General features: G+C 34.8%; 1 protein-coding gene across 3 annotated transcripts in view; it reads right to left on the minus strand.

Moving 5' to 3' along the window:
• LOC131800477 (nucleolin-like) overlaps positions 1–18,859 on the minus strand; it is a 60,975-nt gene that overhangs the window by 25,636 nt on the left and 16,480 nt on the right. For all 3 annotated transcript variants that reach the window (XM_059131741.1, XM_059131742.1, XM_059131743.1), the window contains 2 exons: positions 4,527–4,756; positions 494–649 (listed from right to left, as the gene is read on the minus strand). In XM_059131741.1, the coding sequence (XP_058987724.1) occupies positions 494–649; positions 4,527–4,746 (376 nt within the window). In that variant the 5' untranslated portion in view covers positions 4,747–4,756. The remainder of the gene's footprint in view (positions 1–493; positions 650–4,526; positions 4,757–18,859) is intronic.

The following is an 18,859-nucleotide window of genomic DNA, read 5'->3' on the forward strand; positions in this document are numbered from 1 at the left end:
CCGGTTTCAAATAAATTTCGCACCAAGTGGGCAATACAAGTTCGAATTTAAAAGATACAAATGCTTCGGCATATTTAGTCCTTTGAATTTTAAATTATAATTATAATCATAGCGTGTATGATTGAATTCTCCCATAAAAACTTTTAATTATTAAGTGGAGCTCAACTAAATTAGCAAAGTGGTGTAGGGTATCATAAAATCGGCCCGCCCGACTTTAGGACTTTCTTTACTGGTTTTCCAATAGTATAAAACATACCTATGAATAATTTATAACTGCTATTTTTCTACGTACTACCTATATTGCAGATTATTCAAATATTTCACAGAATAAAATTGTCCTCCCCTCATTAGGTTGTCACTATTCTATAGCTTATTTTGAATTTCAATTCATCATGTGAAATATTGCTACACAATAACCCACTTATTGATTGAACCTTTTTTTCGGGCATTACTCTATATTTATGCTATTATTAACCTTTTGTACAGTACTTACCTCCCAAAATGTCATCGAACAAGCGATCCAAATAGTCATCGTCATCATCATCCTCCTCGTCGTCATCATCGGATGAGGCGGCAGGTGCAGCTTGACCTTGAGGTGTATCATCCTCCTCCTCGTCGTCATCCTCTTCGTCGTCATCATCTTCGTCGTCTGAAAACCCCGAAATAAAGAGAACTGTTATTCATGCATGTACACAGAACAACATGAAAAGAAGACAAAAAAGAACGTCATAATGATACATGTCACACATAACAAGGGCACAAACTGTCAGTAATAGGAGCAAACCAAATTACAACAACTTACTTCCACCAGCCAAGTAACGTAGAGAAATTTCATAGAGCATGTGTTTTGAGTAGGGGGCGATAGAGAGAGAGAGAGAGAGAGAAAGTGCGGAGAGTGGACAGGCCAGCATTGAAATGAAAACAAAATAAATTATTCAGAGCAAACGAAAGATCTACAAGAATCAAAGTGAATTAAAATGTGGCAATACCCACTACATGGCCAATAGAAAACCAAAAATAGCACATTAGAAAAAAGTTATATGTTAAGAATTTAACGCTTCTAGCCATTAAAGAGAGTTTCTACAGTTTTTGTTTTTTTCAAATTATTTTGACCTTTATGTGGCTTATGCGGATGTGTGCCACTGAATTATAAATGACACGAGTTTTTTTTTCTAGGCAAGGAAAAGTTATGTGGTCATGTGCTTCAATTCTACTTTTCACATTGCGTGAAACATATTAAAATTATATTTAAATGTGATTATTATAAATAAAAGTATTTTATTTAAATCTAAACCGATTTGTAGCAATTTTGGGAGGGTTGTGATACCCTAAATAGCCTTTGGTGTGGTCATATGGATATATCAAGTCTGAATTTATAAGTCCTGTAGGGACATGCCGTCAGAGAAAAAAATGCAATTTTTTAACTATGAAAGCGAAGATTGCGGCTCTAGCTCTCACTTTCAAGATTAAAACAAACTCAACACTTGCTAAATCGTATAAAATCAATATCAAGTTTAAATAGGGATTTTCCAAGTCCACATCAAGCTGTAATACTCTAGTGAAAGGTAAGGTGTATAGTTCGATGAATGTTACATTTTACATCGTTATTTTTTCTCCATTTCGCAATGAAGCCAATTTAAATTAGCCCAGAATTAGATATATCTCTCATATATAATTCACTGCTATTTCAAAGAAATCATGTTTATCAAATTCGTTTAAAATCAGTTCCAATATTGAGGTTCTGATACTTATTTTATAAGCCTCCCATTACCCTTGAATTACAATTGAAATGTTGGGAATTACAATTGAGAAAGCTGTAGACTTAAAAATACTCCCTTGGTAGGAATTTGCAAATTTTCAAAACAATTATTTTGAAAAAAAAAAACTTCTAAAATCATAAAAATACAGAATCGAAGGAGTAAGACGTGGACCTGTATATGAAATTTTTGTCATAGACTATAGTATCCATTTGGGAAGGTACCGCTACATGGGGGCTATACGAAAACCTGGACCTTTTCTGCCAAAGACTGTAGCACCCATTAAAAACTTTAAATATGAAATTTGAAACAATTCCGATGAATACTGTCGCTAAAATCATCAACATGCTGAATATCTGGAGGTACCGTTATGTGTAGACTGGACCTGAATAGGCAATTTTCTGTCGTAGACTATAGCACCCATTAGGAACTTTAAATACGAAATTTGAAACAACTCCGATGAATACTGTCTCAAAAATCATCAACATGCTGAATATCTGGAGGTACCGTTATGTGTAGGCTATGCGAAGACGTGGACCTGTTTGAGAAATAACGTAGTAACCATAAGGAACTTCATATTCCAAATTTGAAAAATTTCCGGTGAAAAGTGTGACATATCACCATAATACCGAAAATCTGGAGGTACCTTCATATGGGGGGTATAGGAAGACATGGGTCAGCATATGCAATTTTCTGTTATAGGCCCAAAGTACCCATTAAGAACTACAAATATGAAATTTGAATCTACTCCGGTGGATATTGTTGCTAAAATCGTCAAATTAAGGAATTTAAGGAGGTACCGTATATGAGGGCTATACGAAGACTTGGATCGTCAAAATTAACGAATATAAGGAGGTACCGTTATATGAGAGCTATACGAAGACATGGACCTGTTTGAGAAATTTTCTGTCGTCGAATGTTATACCCATTAAGAACTTCAAATTCCAATTTTTAAACAGTTCCGGTGAAAAGTGTGACACAAATCATCAAAATACCGAATATCTGAAGATACAGTTATATGTATCTAGACCTATATTGACAGATCTATGCAAGGACGTTTCTTACATAATGGAAACTCATACAGCCAATTTACAGCAAATTCGGGTTAAAATTGTGACTAAAACTCCCTAAAAAAAGTTTAAATCTGTTGGCTTAGTTATATGGGGCCTATATCAAAACGTGGACCAATATAGCAGATTTCCAATATCAAAAGTCCTACAGACCTAATACACACCTGAGTAAAATTTTATCAACCTACCTCATTTCGTTCGGAAGCTAGAGTGATTTCCACGGAGGAAATTGCGGACAGAAAGACGGACGGACATCGCTAAATCGATATAGAATTGTACGATGATCAAGAATCTATATATTTTGTGGGGTCTAAAATTTATATATCGAGATGTTATAAACGGAATATTAGGGTGGATGGTATAAAAAGTTTTAACGAGTCATGAAATATATCTGAAATATAGCCCTTTGGTAACTGTTGGTCCACCCTGTACACTATGCTCGGTGTGGCAAGGCAAATTATTAAAGTTTACTCCAAAGTCCTTGATTCTGAATGAAATATCCGATACGATCATACGATTGACTACGATGAATTTTGACAATTCGAAGGAAATCAGTAGGTCTTACTAAGAGACCAAATAGTTAGGCCATGGTTGAAATATTGGATGCCCCTGATATGACAAACGGATTAGTTAATATCGTTTGGCCTTAATCTCTGGCCATAAATTATTATTATTATATTTTTTTTTCTTTTAAATTGGATGCCAAAATGCCTTCTCCCCCATTCTACAATACCATTGAATGAGTAGACTGCATGTTGGCTAGACACATTAGCACATATCATCTGTTGGGCATGCAAATGTCGTAAGTCATTTATTTTACAAAAAATAACGGCCTATTTTCGTATGTCGTATCGAAAGTGAACTCCAAATAAAAACAGCAATTCCCTGAACATTTCTTAATTTTCATTTAATTTAAAAAAAATGCTCATGGAATTAAGGGGTTTCTTTCGAGCTCACTTTCGTAGCTTCATACAGAAACAGGCCCTAATATATCCTTGCAAAGCGTTTGAAATGAAAGGAGTATTAAAAAGCTATTTCTTTTTGCTACATCATTTTCATAATAAGGTCTACGACTTTGGCTTGCTTAGCTTGTGACATATATATATACTCATGGTTGTGTCTAAATATGTGTGAAGGAGAATGGGAACACATGATTGAAATATGATGCTATTTTTATTCACAGATTATCACACGTTCATACACGTTGATATGGCCCATTTTTGCGTGTGTGACACACTTCCTCTGTACGCATTATGAAATACATGACATTATCCTGTGAGCGCTAAACACCGCACATTGACATTTTGTGAATGAATTAACAATTCACATTTAATAGCAGGGGTGGAGGAGGAAGTATAGAGAATGGAAAAGATGAAACTAATCTCACACAATTTTGAAACAATACACTTATTTATGTATATACACATGTGCAAATAGTAATAACAACAACAAGACATAATAGAAGACAACAACAAGAAGAACAACAGTATTTAAAAGCTACTTAAATAACAACCAAAATAAATATGCCAAAGATTATCTTTGCTTTCAACCAGAAACCTAAATTTGTTGTGTTTTTTTTCCGTTTTGTATTTGCAAAAGGTTTAGAGAGAGAGAGAGAGTGGGTGTGGGTGTGTGTTTGTGGAATTTGCATACGAGTGTGAGTGTGTGTTTTAAAAGAAAATTTTAACATAAAATTTACCATCATCATCCTCTATCAGATCGCCCAAATCGGTGTCATCATCATCGTCATCCTCGTCATCATCATCGTCATCAACAGCTGGAGCAGCTGCCACAGCACCACTTGTGGCCTGTTGACGACCAACGGCACGTTCTTGACGTTCGACTAGTTTAACGGGTGAGGCATAGGTCTGTTGCAGCAACAATACGCTGAGTACACAAAGCAAAAGTACGAATTTCATTTTGAGGTTTCTGCAATGATACAAGGGAAAATATACGGAAATTTAGTTAGTTAACAGAAGATGTGGAAGAGTTTCAAAAGTATTTCCTTTTTTAGGTACTAGGAAATATTAATAAAAATAGATATCGTAAAAAAATATAAAAGATGTTTTATTCGGTATGTGAAAAGTTTTCCGAGTTGTACCGCCAATTAAATATTAATTGTTCTATCCTCCACCATACATATTATGAAGGGTATATTAAGTTCGTCATTCCGTTTGTAACTCATCGAAATAATAATTTTAGACGTAACAAAGTATATATATTCTTGGTCAGCGTAAAATTCTAAGACGATTTAGCTCTGTCCGTCCATCCGTCTGCTGTAATCACGTTAGACTCAAAACGGATTAAGATAGGAAGCTAACATTTTGCACAGATCTGTCTTTTGTCTGCAGGCAGGGCAAGTTCGAAGATGGGCTATACCGGTGCACGATATGGTATAGCCCCCATACAACGGTACACCCGATATTCGGTCTTTTGATGATTTTAGGGAAATTATTCACCGGAATTGTTTCAAATTTCATATTTTGAGTTCCTAATGGATACTACAGTTTGTGACATGAAATTGTCTATGTAGGTACAGGTCTTCGTATAGCCCCCACATAACGGTACCTCCTTATATTTCGTATTTTGATGATTTTAGCGACATTATTCACCGGAATTGTTTCAAATTTCGTATTTAGAGTTTATAATAGGTCCTACAGTCTGTGACATGAACTTGTCTATGCAGGTCCTGGTCTTTGTATAGCCCCCATATATCGGTACCTCCCGATATTCTGTTGTTTGCTATGATTTTAGAAACATTTTTCACCGCAATTGTTCCAAATGTCATATTTAAAGTTCGTTATAGGAACTTCAGTCTATGACAGAAAATTGTGTTTTCAGGTCCAGGTCTTCGTATAGCCCCCATATATCGGTACCTCCCTATATTTCGTTTTTTTTTTATTAATTTAACGACATTATTCACGGAAATTGTTTCAAATGTCATATTTAAAGTTCCTAATGGGTATTACAGTCTATGACAGAAAATTGTCTATACAGGTCCAGGTCTTCGTATAGCCCCCACACATCGGTACCTCAATATATTCGGTATTTTGGTGATTTTAGGTACTATATTCACCGGAATTGTTTCAAATTTCGCAATATTTCAAATGTCGCATTATTTAAAATTTATTCGGTATTTTTGAGTTTTTAATAGAATTTTTAAATTCGTTTAACTGGTGGAGGTTTTCAAAGTTCGGTCCGGCCGACCTTACTGCTATTTTACTTGTTATATAATGCAATTGTTATTGAAAAAACCCAACTGTGGCATTTTTTCAGAAAATTTGAAACCAAAATTAAACGCATTGCTGAGAGATGATATTTGAAAAAATACGTATATGTTGTCGCTTTGAATTGCAATTTTCGAAAAAAGAAAAGTTGGATTGATTTTTATTTTCGAAGTAATTTTTTGTCGAAAAATCTGAGACAATTTTAATTTTATAAGTGCCTTTACATTTTTTGTCCAAAAATTCTGAAAAAAAAAGAAAACTATTTTTGGCAGTTGCTGGAATTGCAATTTTCGTTTTTTGAATAAAGAAAAGTTGTGCTCGATTTTTGCTAACTTATACCTATAATTTTTTCCTCAACATATCTAATTGTTTCCGATATATACCAATTTCGAAACAAAACGAAGTAATGAAATAATTGGCTTCATATAATGACGATAAGGCAGCGAAGCCCTGACAATATTGCTATATGCTCCTTCTTTGAAATTTCTAAGCTCGTGTTTTTTTTTTTAAAAAATTTTGGGCATCAATTCCTTATAAAAAAAAACTCATGTGCTCACTTTCAAGTGCAACTTTCACCAGCAACCACAAATTGAGCAAGTGTCAAAACAAAACAAAAACCCCTGGATCATTCGCACTTCACTGTCATAACATATACAAATTGGTATTGACTATTCGCAGAGCGTACATAGTGAAATCTGCGGTTATGAGCAAAAATACGGTATACAAATATTGTTATAGCAATAAATTAAGGAAAGAGTTCTGCAAAAAATGGCAAGAATTGCAGCAATCTGCAGGGTATATGTGGGTCAGCAGAAAAAGTGAACGGCCCCGCTAGCTATAGCTATATCTGAACTGATTTTCTCCGAATTCGATGTACTTGCTTCTAGACTGAATTCGGTGGGATGTATCAAAATTCAGGTCATTGGGACTGATATTAGACATTTGGTGCACAATTAACCCGAAATCGGTTAAAGATATGTATGGAAGCTATATTCGAATCTGTACCGATTATCACCAGTTTCAATAGGGTTTGTCCTTGGGCCAAACAAATATTGTTTGCAAAATTTCATCTAAATCCAATAACAAATGCGACCGGCATTTTGTTCACAAGAATACATAGACGAACGGGCTGACATTCATAAATCGACTCAGAAAGTGATTTTATGAAGATCCTAAAAAGTAACTATGGGCCTATCTCGCATCCTTCTCCAAGTTACAAAGGTAATGCACAAAGACATAATACCCTTGCCACTATGTGGTGTTACAGTTATATGGGGTCATACGAAAACGTGGACCTTTGCAGCTAATTATCGGCCAGAGTAGGTGATGTCGTTAACGAAGTCCAAACGCCAAGTTTATAATAATTCTGTTGAAAATGTAGTTAAAACAATCTAAATATCGAATATTGGGAGACACTCTTATATGGGGCTCATACGAAGGCGTGTTTCTGATCACTAAATTTTCTGCCAAAGCAGGAAGTACCCATTACGTACTTCAAATACTAAGTTTTCAACAATTCTGTGGGTATAGTTATATGGGGTCTATACACAAAACCTTGACCTACATGTATAGTTCTTTGCAAGGAACTATACATACTGGGAATATATTATCAAAATTTACAGCAAATCAGGTTTGAAATTGTGACCCAAACACCCAAAAATTGTTAACTCTCTCTCAATACAGTTATATGGGGCCCATACCAAAACGTGGACCTTTATAGCCCGTTTTCAATACCAAAAGTCCTGCATACCAAAAATACATCTGAGTAAAATTTTATTGTCCTACTTAGTTTTGTTCGGAAACTAGAGTGATTTCCACAGAAAATAGAATTTAATGCTGATCAAGAATATATAACATGTATATTTCCAGGTGTTACAAATGGAATGGGAAACTTAATATACCATCCATACTATGGCGCAGGGTATAAAAACAGGAGCAACAATGAAAGATATTTTGTTTGTTTGTTTGTTCATTTCTCTTGATTCCCAATCATTATTGCTCTTTGAACAGAAAACAAAAGCGTATATTATATCGCCATGCAATATTCAGTATTCCATTTATAGAAATATATATATATGTATTTATATATGTACATATGAAGGTGAGGTGAGGTCAAATAAAAACTCAGTTATTGATACATGAAATTGATACATAATTTCTTTATTCTAAAAAAAAGTGCCAACATATTAACATTGACGATAATATTTTTATCGTACATATACCCATATATACAGACCATATACATATGTAATTGGGGGTAAGTGAAATTCCACGGGAATTACCAATCACCGGTTGATGTTGACGTTAATATCAAAAGATCAGGTATTGTTCACAAAATAAATAAAATGCATCACAACCAATTAGAATGTATTGGGTTGTTAAAAAAGAGAGAAAATTATCAAATATCCATCAACAAATGACCTTCGCCTTAGTAAGGCAAAAATTTAAAATAAATAAAAAAAAACAATAAAGAACTGAGTTCAGATTTGTTCATTTTCACTCGGGAGTGAAACTTGCTCGCGAGTGTGAATGCTCGAGAAGTGGAAGTTTTATATGGAGTTTACTCTTCACAAAAACTAGAATAGTGCTCGGTAAGAACTGAAATTGCTCGTTTTTGAAAAACAAAACAAAAAACGGAAGAAAATAGCAACATCAGCAGAAATGGTTCGAAAAGTAAAGAAGCGACTTGATCGAAACCCGCGTCGCAGTGGCCGAAAAATGGCTCATGAGCTGAACATATCGCAATATTCCATTACATATTCCAATATTGAAATATGAGCTCAGGGTAAAGCCATTGAAATTCCAAAACGTGGAAGAACTTTCACCGCAACAGAAAGAAAATAGACTTAAAAGAGCTAAAGATTTGTTTCGCTTGGCCGAAAGTGGTGAACAGCCGAATTTGATTTTCTCCGATGAGAAAACATTCGTTGTCCAGCAGTTTGTAAACAAACAAAATGATCGTGTTTACTTGCCAAAGAGGTCAGCTGAAAATGTGCACCTTCGGTTGGCCACCAGAACTCAAGCGCCGGTCAAGGTGATGGTGTGGACCGCCATAACAGCCAATGGTCGCTCTCCGCTCGTATTATAATAAATGCCGAATATTATCGCGAAAATATTCTGGAGGGTGTATTAAAGCCTTGGGCACGCAAACATTTTGGCCGCAGACCTTGGACATTCCAACAGGACTCAGCACCATCGCACTAAGCACGCGCCACCCAAAAATGGTTACAAAATGAGGTTCTTCTCCTCATTTCCAGCGCACAATGGCCACCGAAATCTCCGGATACCAATCCGTTGGACTATTGTGTCTGGAGTATTTCGGAAAACAAGGTTGGCACTAAAAAATACCAAAATGTGGATCACCTCAAGCAAGCACTTCGCCGGGAATGGGCCAAAATACCGCAGAGCAACATTCGGGCAGCGTGTGACGGTTTCATTGGCCGTTTGAAGGCCATAATTCATTCCAAAGGTGACCAATTCGAACAAATCTAAACTTATTCTAAAATTTGATTCTATTTCCGACATTTTTTGCTTACATTGAATAAAATTTAAAAAAAGTAAAAATTATGGCGTTTGACTTTGTTGCAGTTTTTTTTATCTCACCCTGTGGTATAGCCCCATATAACTGTACCGACAGATTAAAGGTTTTCTTGGGTGTTTTAGTCGCAATTTTACCCGAATGCTGTAAATTGACAACAGCATGTGTCTCCATTATATAATAAACATCCTTGCATAGAGTTGTCTACCTAGGTCTAAGTTTTGGTATAGTCTCCATATAACTGTAACTCCCTATATACGGGTTTTTGATGATTTTAGTGAAATTATTCACCGGAATTGTTTCAAATTTGGTGTTTGAAGTTCGTATTGGATACTACAGCCTATGACCGAAAATTGACTATGCCGGTCCCCGACTTCGTATAGTCCCCAATATAATGGTAACGCCCTATATTCGCTATTTTATGGTTTTAGAAGTATTTTTCAACGGTGGATGGCATTCAAATCTTATTATTTTTCACTTGATTTTTATGTAATTTTTTAATTAAATTTTTATTAAATATTTCTCTTTTTATCTTTTATTACCAACATTAACCAATCTCAATGTCAAACTGACAGATTTTCTTTAGATTTTGCTTTAAAGGATTAACAAGTTAACGAGAAAATTAAACAACTCAAAAATATAACCGGTCAATATGGCTGGCAAAATGATGGACAGTTGAGAAAACTTCCAACATGACAAACAAGTGAAAACTTTTACTTTTAATTCCAAACAAAAAAACAACAACAACGAACTCAATAATAATAACAACAACAACAAAATATATTGATTGTGCGTACATCCATTAAGGTGACAACAATTGGTGTTGTTAAAGCAACCAGTCATTCCGCACTTCTCTGCACCCCCTCTTAACTATTACCAGAAGTGAGTGCATGACTTGGCATTAACAATGTGTACCTAGGTGTGTGTGTGTGTGTGTGTGTTACCAGCGTCGAAGTGGTTTCAACAAATTTCACCTTCACATTTGGTTATGGCAAAAGAGTAGAGCAACAAAATAATAAAAAAAAAAACAAAAAAAAGCCACCCAACTTTCTTTTCTGCGTCATTTTGAGTCTCACAAATTTATGTGTGCTTCTTTTTCGAAAAGGAAGAAAGGCAGCAAGAAAATATGAAATGTGACTAAGAGGAGTATTGCGCTGATTGCACGTGTGACCAAAAATTTCTTTAAAAATTAAAAACTTTTCGATTGCGAAAATTTTCTTCCAAAACATATAGTGTACATAGTTAAACACAATTTTAACTTGGTTCAGGTTGAATGGAATTCTTGAAAGGCATTCTATTCCATAAGAATCCCCAAAATTGTGGGGAATAATTGGGCAAACATTTGCGGGCCATATGAGTTAGTTTTATAATAGGTATTGGTTGCACAGAGTTTACATTGTGAGAATAATGTGTGAGATACAAGATGACAATGTTAGATCGAATACTTTTTGGATACTTATAACTGTTTGTGTTATGCAAGGAAATGGGTTCAATTTCAAATTGTTATAGAATATGAATCTATGGCTCCAAAATTCTTGAGTAAAGAGTAACACTAGCTCCTATTGGAGTGTGAGTACTCCGTGAGTAAAAGAAAAATATGTGAGAGCGATTATGCGCTGCTCGTTTTCGAGTGAGAGTAAAATCATCTCGAAATCACCTCAGATTCTACTCCTGACTGAGTACTCCTTTAGTTTCTGTAATACCTTTGTTTTCATACCCTCCTCCATAGTATGGAGGGTATATTATGTTTGTCATTTCGTGTGTAATACCCCGAAATATACCTTTTAGAACCCACAAAGTATACATATTCTTGATCAGCATAAAATTCTGTGTCGAATATTATCGTGGCCGTCCGTCTGTCTGCGTGTGGAAATCACTTTAGCTTCCGAACGAATTGAAGTAGGTTGATAAAATTTTACTCAAATATTCGCTTTCACTTTTAGTAATGAAAATGAGCTATACATATAGGTCCACGTTTAGTTATAGCCCCCATATAACTGTACCTCCCTGTATTCGGTATTTTGATGATTTTCAAATTTCGTAATGATTGTTCTTAATGGGTACTACAGTCTGTGACGGAAAATAGGCTATGCAGGTCCCCGTCTTTGCATAGCCCTCATATAACGGTACCTCCGGATATTCGGTATTTTTATGTTTCAAATTTTATTGTTTTAAATTTCGTTTTTAAAGTTCGTAATAGGTACTATAGCCTAGGACAGAAAATTGCATATGCAGGTGCAGATCTTCGCATAGCCTTTCTATATTCGGTATTTTGATGATTTTATTCTCCGGAATGGTTTCATATTTCGAATTCGCACATCGGAATGGATTCTACAGCCTGTGACACCCCAAATAACGGTAACTCCCTATATACGGTATTTTTAAGATTTTAACAGAATTTTTAACGGATTCCTTTTTTCCTTTTTCTGAAAATTTCGACATTCATTTCAAATGGTTGAGGGTACTCAAAGTTCGGCCCGGCTGAACTTACTGCTTTTTAACTTGCTTTCTGTAAGAATGTATATTTTCTCAAACCCCAGCTGCAAACGAACCAAGCACATTGAAGAGCGTTGTCGCAAATCTGTACCAACAAGGCATACGATGGTTGTTGTTTTTGTGCACAAAATCTTCTACTGTTTTTCTCTCCTTGGCTTTTGTACTCGATCTCCAACTATCCTTTCAAAATCATCTAAGCCCCCTTTCCAATTAAACGCATAATCAGCAAATAAAATAGTATTTTTTACTTAATTGAATTTTTAGAGTAAACTCTCACTCTATTTCGAGCATTTTGACTTTCACTCTGGTTTTTCAAACAAGAGTAACTCGCGAGAGCTCTCACATAAAACAAAAGAGTTGAGAGGAAACTTCGCGTAAAAGTCCCACTCTTCGATCACTCCCATTCGCGAGTATATTTCAGTCATGAGTAAAAACAAGCTGTTCTAAGCTCTGTAACTATTCACATTTTTGGTTGCAATATTTCATTAGTTGGCAATAAGTTTGTCCGAGTACTTTACTAATAATATTTTCTCTGACTAACCCAGCCTTGCTCACACTATATGTATTTGTAGTGGTAGAGACTCTATCGCCTGCCAAATCAATCGGAAATAAAATTCTTCAGAGAGAGAGAGAGACAGAGAATACGTTTATTGTAAACTCTATCGAGAGAGATATACGTCTCTTACTCCCCAATACCAATAGTTTTTCTTACTCTCCAATACAAATTGTGTCGAGAAATCCAATATATCTTTGTTAAAAGGACAAAATCCAGTAAAATGCCATACCAAATATCAGGCATCAAAAAATGAATAATTCATTTATCTTTATTTCCAAAAGTAAATAAAAACGTCCATACATTGTCTAGATCAGCAGATTTCTTGTCAATTCCTAGTCAAAGACTCTTGTTTACTTTTTGCAAAATTTTTATTGCCAACGCTTACCATTTCGAAAAAAGTTCACAAATAAATATTGCGAGGGAATGTAAAGAGACCCGAAAACTGGTTGCACAAACAAATTTCTTTCTACATAATTTCCCCCATGAGACATAATTTTAGGGAAATTTTTAAATATATGAAAATACTATGTTAGACTAAGGGTGAAATTCCTTTGAAAAATCTATAATTGATTCAGGACAAATTAAATTTGTTTTTCACAAGGCTATTGAATTTTGTTCTTAGAACAACCAAAAAAGGATGGTGATTTTTAACAATATTTATTATCAGTTTCTTTCTTTCTTCCAAGAAATCGACCATGGCCATGCTTTATTCAACACTTAATCCAATACTGGGTATTATTATTATTATTTCAGGAATTTGCCAAAAAAAAAAAAAAAAAATACAATAGTACCCGAGATAAAATTTGCTGAAAGCATTCATTGATGTCTAAAACTTCATCTGTACGTCAAGTAAGTAAACAATAGTGTAGTTTGTTATTTACATTGTGTGGAGAGGGAGAGAAAGAGAGAGAGAGTTGTTTGATTTAGGTTTTGTGGTTTGTTGTTTCTTGCTATGTACATTCTTGTTGTTGACTGCTCTCGGCATTCCCGAAGTTAAATACGCCAAAGCGTCTGCTGATTTTTGTGTTAACTCTATCATTGCACTGAATATGTGTGTAGGTAGGTATATAACTGTTAGAAAATATACACACAGATATTTTTTGGCAATGTTCTTGGTACTTGTCTAAACTCTATTAACCCCTGTGGCAATATTTGCTTTGCTACTTTTTCAGTTGGGCGCCACAACTACTAATAACAATTTCCACATCTCTTCAAAGGTTTGTATTTAAAGCACAAACTGTGAGCTGCATTTTTTTTTTTTGTAATAGTTTTCTATTTTTGTTTTAAAATAAAAATATGTATATATATTTTACTGACTCTATGTACCTAGATTTTATGTATGTGTGTAATTTTTGCCTGTTATTTACATCAAGCACTTCACTTGGTCATAAAACTTGTCAGGCTAACGGCCAAGTTAACCAAATACCAAGCAAGCCAGGCAGCAAGCCGGCAAGCACAGCCAACCTATCAACTCACTGACAAATTTAACATGCTCTTGAGTGCGTGAGTCTTTTGGCTGGAAATGATTTTGCTTTTTGAGCCAAGAGTGAAAGCGGTTTTAAGTGATTATATGATTTGTATACAAATTAAGCAAAACACACAAACAACAAGCACGTTTTACACAAGTTTAGTTCAACGAGGTGAGTGTGTGTATGTGATGGCATTTTATAGAAATGCAGACATTTAAATGTTGTTTGAACGCCTTTCTCTTACGCCCTGCCCCTTCCACAACGGTCTCTATGTCAGTGGCTCTATAAACCAGCTATGTAATTGTTAAACTTAAATTTTTTTCCTTAGGAAATGGAAGAAATGTTGTTCAGTAGCTTGCTGCTGCTCTTGTTGTTGTTGTAGTTGTTTACAATGGTGGTGAAGAAGTTTCAGCTTGACCTAGTAAATATGTATGCATACATATCTACGAACGAACATGTGACGCACAAAACAGGCTTTTTGTACACTTCAACAAATGCAATTACATTAAAGACACAATTAGCCTGAGATGAGGCTGTTTGGTTAGTTTGTGTTCAAAAGTTAGTGCTGTTGTTGTTGTTGCTTTGCTGCTGTTGTCGATGTTTATTAAACTTTTCCATTAAAATTTCTAAGCAGATTGTTTTCTTCATGCTGGAAACTTGTTCGAATTTTCTATAACCTGCTATGAATGTACAGGTATTTGTTTTTTGAATATATGGCTTTAATTAACTACAACAAGAACATATTTTAAAAAGGACTGTTCCGGAGGAGAGAAATGAGTTTATATATATATATATATATACATATAAATTGTCATTAAGGCAACTTTCTTGATGTGGGAAATTGGGTTTAAATAGAGGTTAGGTAACACATTTCAGACCCTACAAAGTACATATCGCTCATTTATTCAGAGAGAGTGCCACATTTCTAAAATTCAGTTCCGTGAAAAAAATGTTGACCCTTTATGGGGGAGGTACCAGAGAGAGTCGGCCGATATCTGCGATATTTACAACGGATCTGATGTTTTTATGTAAAAATATTAAGATCTGAGAAATTTGAAGATAATCGCATGCTTATTTCTCAGTTTTTAAACTTCATAGTCATACAAAAATTTAACCCGTTGTGGGTGAGGTACCAGAAGTATTAGTCAGTTCCATCCGTTCTTCATTTCTTATCTTGTGTTTTGGCAAAAAATATTGGGATGCGTGAAATTTGAAGAAAATTGGGCTGTGTTTTTTTACATTTTATAAGACTTATAATTATTTCAAGTTTTTACCCTTTGTGGGGGAGGAACTTGATCGAGTGGGCCGATATTATCCATTTTCACACCTGACTTTGCACTTTTTAATAGATTGCCCTCTAACAGCTGTGGAGACATTTTACATCCGAATTAACTGCTGTTTAGCATTTAGAACCCTTAGCCGGTAAAAAAATGTTCATACCAAAAAGGATCGTTGTGGGCACATTCCGATTTTCGTTCTAACTTTTTTTTTTTTTGAAAATTTTGACCCCAACTACGTTTCATTCACATTATTTATGAAGAAGTTTCAAAGTTTATGGAGAAGTTTCATTCTTATAGGCGAGGCGTACCAATACTGACTGTCTTTTTTCAAAAATTAAAATTATTTTTCGCAATATCGACCTGGCCGAAATTTTAATACCCTCCACCGTTTTGAAGGAACTTTTAAAACATTTCTAAAAAATTTCGTAGAAAAATAATTTTTAAATGTAACGCCTTATATGGGGGCTATACGAAGACGTGGACGTGCATACGCAATTTTTGTCATAGGCTCTAGTACCCATTAAGATCTTCAAATACGAAATTTGAAACAATTCTGGTAAATAATGTCGTTAAAATCATCAAAATACCGAATATTGTGAGGTATCGTTATATGAGGGCTAAATGAAAACGTGGACCGACATGACCCATTTACGAACTTAACCTGTCTACTGAAAAAATACACACGTATGCAAAATTTTAGTCTTCTATCTCAATTCGTTCGTAAGATAGCGTGATTACAACAGAGAGATATACGGACATCGCTGAATTGACTTAAAATTCTACGCTGATCAATAATATAGGTACTTTGTTGGGTCCGACATGAGTATTTCGAGAAATTACTAACGGAATGAATTCGGAATTTTTGCTATTCATATTTTTTTAAAATATTCAGCCCCATACACTCAGTGTTAATCTACGGAACTGCTAACAAACATTATTACTGGAACCTGTTTTGAAACCTTATTTATCCTCAATATTTTGCATATTATTGAGAATTGTACCTGGAATAGTTCTTAGTTTTTGCGGAAACAACCATAGCCATTGCTCTCCGAGATTCTACGAAAAACTTACAAGGCTCAAAAAAGGACACGCAAAGTGTTGTCAAGCCTCGGAAATGGAGATAGACAAAAAAGTTTCAATCAACGAATCATTTCCCTTCAATACCAGCTACCGTGTGAAAAGTCCCAGCTGTAGAACTAATACGAATGTGCCATAGTACCAAAGTGGATGGGTATTGGTAAATAGTTTCTAGGTTTGTACCCTTGTTGGCAATATGAAGAAGCGTACACGGAATTTGCCCCAACAATTTTTGTTAGAGCTAACAGCAATTCAGGTGTTTCAAAGTATTTGAAAAACAGGATATATGTATGCACACATGGTTTGTGTCTGTGTGTGTATATTGTATTGTGTTAAAAGCCATTTGAACTAGGACTATCATATGTGTTTGTTTGTGTGTCTGAAAAAGAACATGTGTCCAATGTATACAAATCTAGAAAAAAAAGAAAAAATCCAAAGTTCCCAATAATATGATTAGGTTTAAGCAGAAAAAAGAAAAACTTTTTTCTTACTTTTGTTTAACATAGTTTGGTTTGAAACGTATGACAGTCGGAGAGGTATATTTAGTTTTCTTGAAAACTCATCTAAATCTATACAAACAAATATTTTTTGAAAGAAACTTCGAGAATAGGTTAACGACATTTTTTCCCACATACATACATGTCTTATACAAATTTGAACTTTTGTGAACTATAAAAAATAACCATTTTCCAATTCCACTTCATTTAATTTTAAATATTCTTAAATCTCTACCATAATTCAGTTGAGATTTTAAATGTCTAATTAATGAATACGAAATAATTGCCAAATATTATGCCCACAAACTTCTTTCCTTTCTCAATTTAAATGAACCACAAAATTCACCGAAATCTTTGTTGACTCTTTAATTCCAGGCAAATGTTCATCATCGTCGTAATTATTCCAGCATAGATCGGTAGCCAACGACAATTGCAGACAACGACAACAATAGTAGACAACGACAATTGCAGAAATTGTGCATTGTGGGTTCTAGTTGTTCATTAAGCCACACAATTGCCTCTAAAAATATTCCTTGAAAATCGATTTTAAATTTGTAAGCAGATGCTTGGTTATAAAAGGCTTTGCCTTTTTCTGGTTGATTGGCTTAATTGGCTCCAAGATCCTAAATAGCGAATATTGTGAAAACATTAAAAAAATTTGGATATTTGGTGGTCAGATAATTATCACTGTTGGCAACGCCAGGTTGAATTGAATTATTTTTGAAACGTCATTTCAGTCGAAATAAGTAGATATAATTACTTAGAGACTAAGAGTAAACAAATTTCATTTTTTATTTCATTTTTTTATTTTTCAGCTACTGGTATTGAACCCACAACCTTATGATTTGTAATAAGACACACTGGAACAACACACGAAGGCTTGTTGAAAGTCTCACAATAAACAACTCATCGCATTTTATTATTTTTTGCCCTGCAACACACAGTGGCAAGAGTTTGATTGTAACATGAAGAAGGACGTGAGATAGACCTATAGTTACATTTTGAGGATCTTCATAGAATCACTTTTTGAGTGGATTAATGCATGTAAGTCCGTTTGTCCGTCCATGTATTCTTGTGAACAAAATGCAGGTCGCATTTTTAATCCGATTGACATGAAATTTTCCAAAGAATATTTGTTGGGCCTAAGGACGAACTCCATTGAAATTGATGAGAATGGGTTTAAATTTAGATATAGGTTCCATATATATTTTCAACCGATTTGAGGTTAATTGTGCACCAAATGACCAATATCAGTCCAAATGATATTGGCACATCCAACCGAATTCAGTCTAGAAGCAAGTGCATCAAGTTTGGTGGAAATCGGTTCAGATTTGGATATAGCTCTCATGTATATGTTTCATCCGATTTGGTCTTTAAGTCCCTCACATTCGTCATATGCTCCTCACAAGAATGATATATGGTACCATATATATCTTCAACCGATTTCGGGTTAATTGTACACCAAATGGCCAATATCGATCCAAATGACCTGAATTTTGGCACATCCGACCGAATTCAGTCTAGAAGAAAGTACATCAAATTTGGTAAAAATCGGTTCAGATATGGATATAGCTCCCATATATATGTTTCATCCGATTTGGTCTCTAAGTCCTTACATTCGGAAATAGACCTCGGAAACACCTTACCCTAAATTTATCGAGATCAGCTAAAATTTCACTAAACTTTTGATCAGTATTCATGTGGATCTCAAAATTTAACCTAGCAATTGAGGATGGCAACCAATCCATTACGAAATGTTGGTTTGTAAGTAGTTATGGCTACCAAAGCCCATTACAAAGTAATGCATTACCAGTAGGATGGAAATGTAAAGAAGCAAAATAAACATTACCAGGTAATGAGTCGATATGACACAAAGAAGATGGCGAGATCGA

The sequence above is a fragment of the Musca domestica genome, unplaced genomic scaffold (assembly GCF_030504385.1).
Source record: "Musca domestica strain aabys unplaced genomic scaffold, Musca_domestica.polishedcontigs.V.1.1 9, whole genome shotgun sequence".
NCBI lineage: Eukaryota > Metazoa > Arthropoda > Insecta > Diptera > Muscidae > Musca > Musca domestica.